Raw genomic sequence first — 11,869 nt, forward strand, 5'->3', positions numbered from 1 at the left:
ACACACACATGCACATAATCACACACTCTTAAACGCACAAGGACGTATAGGTCTGTGTAACGCTCTGTAGTGTGGTGTGATGTTTTGAATGCGAGTCATTTAACAAAAAGTCTGGACGGCTGCAGCGGGACTCCTCCCTTGTTGTTCTCCTTTCTCCTCCTGGAGATGGTCTATGGTTTGTGACAGTTCTCCATGTGTGCTGATTTGCACAATGTACAAGTGTGTGTGTGTGTGTGTGTGTGTGTGTGTGTGTTTGTCCATGTGCTCTTCTCTTCTTCCCTCTACCGTCCCACATCAGCCCAGATTAGAGCGTCCATCTCCTGAGGGAGACAAAATATAAAAATAAAGCTTTTACACAGATACTGATCTAACATCCACACACACACCACACTCACTAATATATACATATATATATATATATATATTATATATATATATATATATATATATATATATACATATTGTATATATTGGCTACACATATCGCACACACAAGCGCAACCTCACACACTCATGCGAAGGGCGCATCATGAAAGCCTTCGGAGAGTGGGGCCGAGAGAGCCCTTTGCAGCAGAATCCCAAAAAGCCCTTTTAGTAGTCAGCCGACTGCAGAGAAAAATAGATGGGAATGTCGTCAGCTTTGAAGGTATTTGGTCACAAACCAAAAGGATTGGGCAAACGAAAACTTTGACCTGACGATCGCGCTAACTAGAAAGTTAAGGACTCATAAAAGTTATTAAAATTCATCCTGGGGGGGAACATAAATGTTTAAACTTCATGGTAATCAATCCAATTATTGTTGAGAGGTTTCACTCAAAACCACAAATGTAAACCTCATGGTGGTGCAAGAGGAAAAGTAAGGAGATCACCAAAGTCATTAGGATTCATCCTCTGGGGAACATTAATATCGGTATAAATTTTCATGGTAATCCATCTAGAATTTGTTGAGATATTTTAGCAAGGCAGTGGGCCAGCCAACAGACCCCCACTGCCATTCCTTGAGCCATGCTGCCTGCAGAGCACCCAAACTAGAATTAATTCATTAACAACTTATTAACTCAACTTATTAATGGCAGACAAGATGGCTTAAAGTAAAGAACCTCTGACTTACAGACTTTCTAATGACCCATTCATTTTACAGTCATATTATCAATAATTAAGGCAACCCAAAAGTTGAAAGTTAAATTTCCGTGGACCTTAGAAATAGTCGTCTGACCAAATAATTTTGAGTCACGGTCTGGCGTGTATCCTCCTACATAACTTGCCTAAACTTATTATTATTATAAATGAGTCATCTTTAATTACAGGTTTGACAGGTTAACCACTTTTCTAAAAGAGCTGCAGAGCATCCTTGACAACTTATCAGAAAGTGAGAAACTCACAGTGCACCCTCTTACTAATGAGCCTTCAGGTCTCCAGTTACAGATGTTAGTCATTGAAGTACAGTTAATATGTAGCTAGCGCAAACATCTGTTTAGCTTAGCATTTAGACTGAAAATAGGGGAAACAGCAAGTGTGACTTTGTCCTCTAAAGCTCACAAATTATCACGTTAAATCGGTTTGTTTAATCTCTAAAGTGTTAAAGTTAGCTAAGCTTCTTATTCCATTCTCAAAAAGCTTATTACTGTTCTATAAAGCATTAATAGTTGTTTTACTAACCATTATTAGTTTAGTTACACAATAGATACAAAGATGAATTAACAAGACCCAGACAAGTAGAAAAATGTAACCTTTACTTATTTACAGATTGTACAGAGGTACTGAGTGACAAGGTAGTATTTACAACACAACTAGTAGCTTAGAAACCCCTGAACTTATACACAAGTGAGATACACGGCAGGGAGACCCGGAGGACTACACACCAACGCACTCCTTTCACCCAGTACTGTTTATAATATGTGGACATCTGGACCAAACTTCCACACGTTCCTTGACGGCGGCTGGCGTTGTGCAGGAGCCAGCTGGGCGCCATATTGGTGACATCACAGGCCGAGAGTTGGGAGTGTTTAAGCATCTGGGGCTCCAGTCAGATATGGTGCACAAACCAGTGTGGAGGGGAACGTTGGTACATGTAGCCTCAGTAGGTCAACTCAGGGACAACTCTGGTGTTGCAGCAAAATAGGTACCACCAAAAACACAAGCACGTCATGCAATTTAAAAAAATCAAAGAGTTGGTGTAAAAATCTGTGTGATGGTGGACGTACAAAACTCATTTTACATGCTCTCTTTACCACAACAGCACGGGCGCAACATGTGTGTGTGTTTGCGTGTGTGCAAAACTGTATTTGTCTTGTATGAGTAAGAGCCGGGTCAAATGTTATGTGTGGGACAAAGGGAAGAGAGTACAGAAAGGTGTATACACACACAAACACACACACACACACACACACACACACGCACACAAAACACACACAAACACGTACACACCACAAACAACCTCTTGTTACACATATCATCCTCTGTCTTATATAAATGCCTGCACGGTGTAAAACGCACTCGCACACGCACGCTCAAAAGCACACACATATACACACACACAGACGCGCACACGCTCACACTCTGAGGTGAAACAGCACAGACTGGTAGTGGAAGAGAACTATGTGGGTGGGAGGGGGTTCGTATTAACCACACAGGCTGGACTATCATTATTCATTGAGTGTGATTCAGATGAGAGACCCAGCTACGTGTTGCTAGTTAACTGGTTAGCTGACCGGGATAGTTAACTAGTCTGTTAACCCAGCAGTGAGGACTGTACAGTGAGGTCCCAACCAACAACACACCAGAGGAAAAATAAATCACACAAGAATCTAAAAACATGCCAGTCTTTTTTTTCTTTAAAGAAGCAGAATAAAAAGCCACATTGTTATTGAAATGAACTCAACACTTAATACCATTCAAATCAAACAAATGAAATCAGTTTCTAACATTTAAAAACAAAGATTTCTCTGTACAGAAGTATAATATTGCAACCTGATATTGTGCATATAACTCACACACCAAACCTGTTAAGATTACCAAAAGAGGGGCAGCGTTCACCATTCAAAAGGTGCATTTTTTTATTCAAACTGTCTCGCATTCTTTGCAGCCAATATATATAGATATATGTATGTGTGTGCGTGTGTGTACGTGTGTGTGTGTAAGGGAGTGAGAGAGAGAGAATAAAAAAAAATAGAGACAGACGCTGAGCTAATGGGATATCAGATCTTTCCATCATAATCCTTGTGCTCAAAAAAATCAATGCCCTTACTTAGATTATGGATTTCTAGAACACTCTGGAACACACATTGCCAGCTTGTTGAGTTTGTGCATGTGTGTGTGTGTGTGTGTGTGTGAATGTTGCTTCTGTAACGAGTCACTTTGCAAACTCTCTGCTTTGCAACGTGACTCTCTGCTGAAACACAGCGCTATGTTCTCGCCAACAGAGAGTCACACAAGTATCAGCTACTCTTGCCCAGGAGTATCAATTTGATGATTAAATCTGCAACAGTGATGCACTCAGCCTCTGAATTCACTTCGGAAACATTAAAACGGGCCTCAAGTTCTTTTAACATAAAAAAATGATTAGAAAAAAGTACCGTATCCTACAAGAGCCGGTGCTGAATTTGAGGAATTCTTACAACTAGTGATAAAAAGTGATTTCCAACAATATGTTGACTTTTAAACACCACGACTGAACTTTTATTCTTCTGATACTCAATCTACTCTATAATAGATGTAAAATGGGAAGGAGCAAAAAGTAAGTAAGGAGTAATTAAGAGAATTAACAAAAGCTGATGAAGGAAGAAGGTAAGGCTAGAAGGAGGGATGAGTACAGTTAAAGTGAAAAAAGAAGAGAAAGATTAAGAGTTGTTGTTGTGTATACTGTATAATGCTTTACCCATTATCTAACACTGTAAAACATCTGACCTCACAATGGAAACTTAATGGTACCCTAAAACCCAATGTCAAAGAGAAATAAGAGAACAGAAAACATCTATCCAGCGAATGATTGAGAATATTCATATTTTTCAGTATAAAAGTGTTTTTGGTCAAACGTCTGTGTTAGGTGGCAGGGTATAAAATCTACAAAGTGCACAAAGAGAAGCTATCTCATAGCTTCGACACACACACCCACCCAGCCTAAACTACTATCCTAGACTACTGCGTATCTGCATGTGTGTGTGCGTATGTGCATATATGTGTGTGCATGTGTGCATATTTGACCCTGTATAGGAGTTTAACTGTAACACAGGGCAGTAGGAAGCATGCAGTATGACCTGAAGGCTAGCTAAGAGAGGAAGCAAGGATGCTATGCTGTACTGTATGTCTCTAGATCTAGAAACACTAGAACACACACTCTCGTCCTGATAGGCTTCGACTGGCGGCCATGTTTGGTCCACTTTTTGGAATGTTCAATTAACTGGCATCACCAATAACAAACAGTCTGTAGTTTTACTCCCCTCCCCCCCCTAGAAACATACACAGTGTGTGTGTGTGTGTGTGTGTGTTTGAGTGTTTTTACATCTGCTGGCAGGAGCTGATACGCTTCTGTGTCTTGACCAGCTGCCCGCCACCCAGTTCAGTTGTAGTCTATTACAAAGACAGTAATTTCCATTAAGTCAGCGACTACTCTAGTGTAGTTTACTACTCTTTAAGCCATGCTGGCAGTGCAGTTTGGAGGCTCAGACAACATACGGGTTGACCGAAGAAATCATAGTGCAACAGGAGAGTCCTGGAGTGGGGCAGGTGTGTTTAGCTGAAATATATGTATGTGTGTGTGTGTGTGTGGGTGTGTGTGTTTGTGTGTGATCTCAAAAAGAAAGTGGTTTTCTGTGTGTCCCCTTCATCTTCAAGAGGTTGGTGAAAGGGCAGAACAAGTCAGCTCGTGTTTCACACTGTTATATCTTCCCTCAGATCCCACTGTTGGCGTTAAACTCCGTGCACAGTGTCCCACTTATTCCACCAGGGATTCGATCGGTCTTGTCAGCCGCATTGATAGTCTGTGCCTCGTTGGCTTTAGTTTGAGGATAGTACAATCACACTCTTCATCTTGTATTGTGCCTCTTGGTGTCCCTGTGGCCCCGACCCTGGCCTATAGAGGGTGTGATAAAGAAATGATTCATTTACTCTTTACTTAGCATCCCCATTAACCTTTTAGTCCAGAGCCGACCTTCCCGTCTTTCACCCGTGTGTGTGTGTGTGTGTGTGTGTGTCAGTGTGTTTCTGTGTATGTGCTTTGAATCAGAGCTGCCTGGTCCGGTCACACACACCTCTGTCTTGCATGCGTGTGTGCTAGTGTGTTTCAGTGAGAGTAAGTGTGTTGCGTGTGACTCTCAGACGTCAGACTCGATGCTGGGCATGCGGCGGTAGAGCCGGGGTCTGTTGCCACCTGCGCTCGAGGCTCGTGGCGCTGTAACATAGTTCATTGGCTGAGCAGCAGCAGGTGGGACCATGTAGGCCACCACAGGGGGCTCCTGTTGAGGGTAAAACACCTGTTGGTCGACAAGGCCGCCATGCTGGTTGTTGTGATGGCTGCCATGGTTACCTAGTGTAAGTGACAGCGGCATTCGCTGCTTATAGAGCTCGTGGGCGGAACTTCTCTGTGGCATGCGTGTGACAGCCTGGGGGGAGGGATCTCGTTGTGTCGTGCCAGGAGCTGACTGGAGGAAAGGGTTGTGAGAGGGGCGATCAGGGAAGAGACTCTTTGAGCGCCGGGGGAGGGGCATAGGGGCGTCCAGACTGTGGTGGTGGGAGGGCGACGGAGAGGGGGGGCTGCGGCTGCTATACGGACGATCCGAGCGCATTGTGAGAACATTAGCATAGGCCCCCTCGTCCAGGGTCAGCTCCCTCTCCCTATCTCTGTCAGGCAGGCTCAGCCCCCGCAGGTGGGCGTGCAGCTGCGACTGACGCTCGGGGACACCGTCCGGAAGCACGTTCTCGTAGGAGTGCTGACGACTCAGCTGAAGGTGTTGGGCCGACGAGGAGGTGGGGAGAGGAGATGGAGAGGAAGGGGAGGGCTCGAATGGGTTGACTAGCCCGTCCCCTTCGCCCACCAGGCCCAGCTCGCTCTGGGGAAGGTAGTGTGTAAACATGTCTCCGCTGTGTGGGTGAGTGTGTGTGTGGGAGTAGTGTGAGTGCAGGTGGTCTTCACTGATGTCGTACAGGTTTCCCAGGTGGGCGCAGGCATCACAGCGAGCCTGTGGTGAGCGGACAGTGTAAAGGCCGGAGTAACCGCTCAGCTTGGTCAGGCAGGAGCGACAGTGGCCGGGCCTGACGCTTTGTGTCCCCTGTCCTGCACCTGGAGCTTCAAATGAACCTCCAGCTTTGTCCTTCGCACTGCAGGGAGAGAGGAGGACACTGATTATACAAAAGAAACAATAAGAAAGCACTTGAAACATGGTCATGGTGTTCATTTTCTGCTGAGCATGATACCTGCTGTGAGTGTAGGTGCTATATTTCTTGTCCTTCAGGGAGTGCAGGTCAGCCTCCGCGCTGTGACTGTGATGCAGCAGGCTGGCACTCAGCTGCAAAATGGGTGCGTCCGCCTGGTGGGAGAGTGTGTGACTGTGTGAGTACGTGCTGTCAGGTGGAAACAGGTCAGGGGGGTAACTGTGGTCGTCACCTCCCCCCTGGCTGTCTCGCTGGTAGGGCGGAGCGGACTGGAGACTGGCCTGGTCTGAGTCAATGGAGTAGATCTTGGATCCTCCGCCCCCACCTCCTCCTCCTCCTCCTCCTCCTCCTCCCCCAACCCTTTTCCTCAGCTGATTGATAGGCTTGAATCCACCCCTCGCCGCCATGGAATCAGAATCTTTGTGTGATGGCGGCCGGCTGGAGCACTCTGAGATGTCAGAGTGTGGCGGCTCTTCAGGCAGGTAACGCTGGCTCTTCATTGGTGGAGGGCCAGGTCCAGATGCTGGGACAGGGCTTGGGCCGGGAGATACGACAGTAGGCTGGGTCTTCAATGTCTCCACACTTTTCTTCCATAGGGCTCGAGGTTTAGAGGCCTGTGGACCAGCAGAGACAGCCGGCCCGGCGAGTCGGGTCTTGCCGTTGTCATTGGTGATTGACAGCTGGGGCTTGTTGGGGCTGGTTTGAAGAGGGGGGGCTTTTTGTTGCATGGGAAATGGCGCAGCATTGTTAAGGAGGTTTTTGTGTCGCCCGGACAATGACAAGAAACTGTGTGGGCCAGCGGCGTTGCTATAGAGACCAGGACCCTTCTGGGGCAGGCTATGGAGTGAGTTACCTAGGAGACAAGAAGAGATGCACCTCAGAAAACAGATACAATGGATGGATGTTTGGATGGAGGCTCAGCCAGTTAGCTGATTCATTATCTACGCTGTGTGTGCTACGCTGAGTCAATCCGATTACAGTCTGGAGTCCACAACAAGGTGAAAGGAGTCACCTTTAGATATGCAATTGTAGACTGTAAAGAAAAGGCATGGTGACTTCTGACCATGTGAGCAATGTTATCACAGGTGTCATGTTTATGACAGTATCTATGAATTGTGTGGTATTATGGTACATGTCATTCAGAATATACACTATAAGGTGTACTGCGTGTAAAAGACTTGTATTACCTTTCCCCGTCATCACATCTAGGATGTTAGGCTGCAAGACTACAGTGTTGCGTTTGGGAGAAGACAAAGCCATGGACTTGGCGGACTTGAGCAGATGCAGCATGTTGGCTTGAGGACTAAAGTCCAGCTCAGGGTTCTTTTTCTTCATATCTATATGAACACCATGGATACAGCTCCATATACCCTAAGAGGAGGAGCAGAGGTGAAACAAAAAGAAAGAAAAAGAGGCAGAGAGGAGAGAGATAAGGGAGATAATAGAAGAGTTATTTCCCAGTCCAATGACTTCACAAGAATAAAGTTCAAACATGCAAAAGACTAATTTCCTTGTGTGGTAAATGAAAAGAGACCTCTGCATCTTTTTCTGCGATGCCTTTACTGCAAACCTTAACCTCATTTTGCTTTGTAATGTGGCAAGAAGAGATAATCACCACTTTTTTTTTTTTAGATTAACTGCTTTTAGAGGCGCTTAGAAAATTAAATTTAGGTGATGATGTCACTGGAGGGGGTCTTTGAGTGCAAGGAGATGTTCTTCCTGGAGCCACTTAACCTCCAGCATCGCCCATCGAGAGAGAGAGAGAGAGAGAGAGAGAGACCACACATCGCGAGACTATGCGAGTGCGGATAATGCCAGTTCACAACACACACACACACACACACACAAACACACACACACACACAGACACAGACGAGCCACATCTTTTTGTAAAACATTTAATGTTGAAATGCTGTTCATCTGGAATAAAACCCTGCCTAACCCAGAGACATGACATATGAATAATGAAAAAATGGTCTGTCTGGAAGTGCCCATTACTTGTGTGTGTGTGTGTGTGTGTGTTTGTGTGTGTGTGTTGTGTGTGTGTGTGTGTGTGTGTGTGTGTGTGTGTGTGCGGGCGTGCGCGCTGTCTGCCCATGTGGTCAAGTCCATCTCTCACCTCGCTGCAGCTAATATAATTTTAAACTTTGTTAGACCAGTCTTATGTATGTATATGACCGTGGGTGAAAGAGAAAGTGAGAGAGAGAGAGCTGTGTGTGCGTTGTCCATTTGAGCGTGTGTTCACATAATTCTCTTAGCAGTCTGATTCCTCTATCCAGTTGTCCATACACTACATACTGTATACTACAATCACACTGTCCCCCTCTTTTCTCTTTTATCACAAACATACACACCCATTCTTTCTATATATTAATTTAAACTGCAGTGTGTTGCTCAGACATATGATTTAATACAGATGTGCTTTTTGTCTTAACTGAAACCATTGTGTAACACATTTCAGCCTTTCACAACTAAAAGTCCTGTTTCTGTGTTACTGTTTGCATTTTCACAGCATCTGAAGAACCACGATTAGGCAAATTAGACTGCTTTGTTTGAGATGCAATTTCTGCACACAACAAGACAGACAACAGTGTAATCAGTTTAGTAATTTACTGAGTGATGTTTGAATTGATGTTGTTAAAAACCACAAAAGGCTCGACGGCTTTCTCCAAAGTCGCAATAATGGACATTATTTTTTTTCCCTGGTCTTTTTCTGTTTCAGTATGGCACCACATTGAGACAATTTGCAAATATAGTTAAGTTCTGTTTATCTTGCTGGTCCTCTCTGTGTTTAGCCAGCTCTCTTTTTATTTTATACTCTAGAGTAGTCTGTAAGTCGGCATCAACGGAAATACATTGCTGGGATAAAGCCTGACTTGTCACATGCCCCTCTATTTGCGATCTCCGCTAATAGGGGTTTGCACCACCCAGGATGGTTAAGATTGGCTTAAAAAAAATGAAACAAGCCGCATGTTTTCCCCCCCAATCCCTGAATATGTAGGTGGAGTAGCCAGACACAGCACTGTACATTACATGTCATTTAGATCACGTTTTCATCCAACTTAAAATTGCTATGTAGGATGCATGCCTTTGGAGCAACTAGGGGTTAAGCTCAGGGACACATTGGATGATGTATTGCAGTGGGATTTGATCCCTGTTCTCCCTGGTCATATCCACTGTGGTGACGGCACAGTGGATGTAGTAGTAGTGGCAGGTCTGGCAATGCAAGACTAGCTTAACAGTGTGTTATCTAGTTATACAGTTTTCAACTGTCTGAAAATGGCTAGCCCACATTCCTGTTTGAAATTCCTTAATTAGGGATGTCACTGATTGAGAAAGCCAGCCCAGTTTTTCATATGTGCTGCCCATTGGTGCTGCCTGAGCAGGCACAGCCCACCCAGTGACTTGTTTGAATTTGGTTGACCAATCACAACGGAGTGCGAGAGCTGACCAATCAGAGCAGACTGGGCATTTCATGAAGGTGGGCCAAAAGCTCAGACAGAGTGTTTCAGGCGAAGCTACTGCAGCAATGGGCAGAATGGGAAACGTAACATGTTTTTTGAACATCAAAGAATTTAAGCCTATTCTAGTAGACCCCAAGAGTACAAATATGATGCTGAAAAGGAGTATAAAAGGGTCTATTTAAACTTCAATAAAATTACAATAAATTCCCATCCAGAGTCCTGAGATTGATATTGCAATAACTTGTGCTCTCTTACAGTCCCAATCAGTGCTGTACATCAGTTCTTACACTCTCGAGGATGATGTTTCATAAGTAAGTGGCGTTCAGCACTGCAAATTCTACTGGAAACAGGTAATACGTCAGAAGCAGAAGGGGGGAAACACTGGACCATGTTCCTGAAGTGACACATATTTAATTTCCTTCTCCTCACCCTGCTGATAGTGAATAGCAGACCCGGCCTCCCAGTGCAGACACCAGTGAAGCAGTATCTTAGCCTCCAGTAGAAAAGGTGTTCAGAGATGAAGGTGAGGATGGCGAGGCCCATGGCTGTGGCCAGCATGTAGAAGACACCTGCCATGTTGTCTATGTCCAGCTGGCTGGACATCACCTCGTTCTTCTCATTGTGGCAGATCCCTGTCAGCCACTGGGCCTCCAGCTCCTCCATCTCCCCTGTTGGAAAGGTAGAGAAAAAAGACAAAGTGAAGGTTTAAGATGGCAGCAAGTAGGGGCGAGGAATGGAATAAGAGAAATAAAAGAAGGCTGAGAGAAAGGAGTGGGAAAAGATGGTTAGTAGAGGTGTGGTGGGAAAAAGGGCATATCATTACAATGGAGAACGGTGGCGGGGAGCAAAGTGAAGTGGTAAATAGATCATAATGGAAAGGAGACAGGATTTGGAGTGAAAAAAGGTTGTAGGAGGAGGGAGAAGAATTGATACTGATGGAGTGATAAAGAAAGATGGGATGAATTACTATCAGACTGAGTGTGTTTGTGTGTGCATGCGCATGCGGATGTTTGCCCTGAATAAAAGGGTCGGGTGTGAAGGGGAGCACTTTAGTGGTTTCAGCGGTTTGATTTCTGTCGGGCCCTTTCCTTTATTTCCACTCGCACCATCTCACAGCTTATTATACAGAACAATCTGGAGGAACAAACATAACAGGACACGATGGGCGCAGGCACACACAGCCACGCACGCACGCACAAAGAGTAATGATGATGAAATGGGCTGTTAAGACTAGCCCCTGATAGCTTTCGGACAGAGGGTGGGAGGAGAGGGGCTGCATGGAAAGCCGAGCAATGGCACAACTGTAAGAACACTTAATGCCTGGAACATAAAAAAAAGTAAACCTCAATGCCGTGTGACAGACTCTGCGGAATGTGGATGCGTGCAAGCGCCTCACCATCTCCTATGATGCCCAGAATGGCCAGATCAACATGACGTTTCCAGTAGGATCCTTTCTGCAGGGCGATACCATAACCTGTGGTGGCAAAGATGTACCCGCTGCCGATGGTGACCAGCTTACAGCCGTCGTCTCTGCCAGCCATGTAGTTCAGCACTGCAGCGTCGTATATGAAAGCATCCAGCTTTCTGTAAGAGAACACATATTCTATATTTACTATATAGACCACATCATTTCTACAATTTGTGTCTTAGAATAGTTTTGAGGATTACAGTTATTTGTTTTTTTAGTAAGAGTTAGGTGAGAGGATTGATACTCATGTCTGTCTGTTAAATGTTAAGCTAAAGCCAGGAGACAGTTAGCTTAGCATACAAACCACAATGTGTACTTTTTACACTTTGATTTTGAATTGATTAAACAAATAAGATGTTAATTAGAGATTAGTGAGTCAATCTTAAGAGGTGGGATTTTGTTACTGTTGTACAAAGCCAGGCTAGCTATCCCTCCAGTCTTTACGCAAAGCTAAGCTAAGCTAAGCTAATTGGCCTTATATTTTAATGTACTGTACAAACATAGTGGTATTAATCTTTTTATTTACGTTTCTGCAATATTTCTTTAAAGCAGTGGTTCCCACCACCCC

At 44.7% G+C, this 11,869-nt stretch overlaps 1 protein-coding gene across 2 annotated transcripts in view; it reads right to left on the reverse strand.

Annotated features, from left to right (window-relative positions):
• Positions 1–1,711: 1,711 nt before the first annotated feature.
• The window catches only part of grin2ab (glutamate receptor, ionotropic, N-methyl D-aspartate 2A, b), a 95,042-nt gene continuing 84,884 nt past the window's right edge, over positions 1,712–11,869 (reverse strand). For both annotated transcript variants that reach the window (XM_032535735.1, XM_032535742.1), the window contains 5 exons: positions 11,230–11,417; positions 10,263–10,501; positions 7,557–7,740; positions 6,412–7,222; positions 1,712–6,315 (listed from right to left, as the gene is read on the reverse strand). In XM_032535735.1, coding sequence (XP_032391626.1) covers positions 5,313–6,315; positions 6,412–7,222; positions 7,557–7,740; positions 10,263–10,501; positions 11,230–11,417 — 2,425 coding nt within the window. In that variant the 3' untranslated portion in view covers positions 1,712–5,312. The remainder of the gene's footprint in view (positions 6,316–6,411; positions 7,223–7,556; positions 7,741–10,262; positions 10,502–11,229; positions 11,418–11,869) is intronic.

Source organism: Etheostoma spectabile, chromosome 2 (genome assembly GCF_008692095.1).
Source record: "Etheostoma spectabile isolate EspeVRDwgs_2016 chromosome 2, UIUC_Espe_1.0, whole genome shotgun sequence".
Taxonomy (NCBI): Eukaryota; Metazoa; Chordata; class Actinopteri; order Perciformes; family Percidae; genus Etheostoma; species Etheostoma spectabile.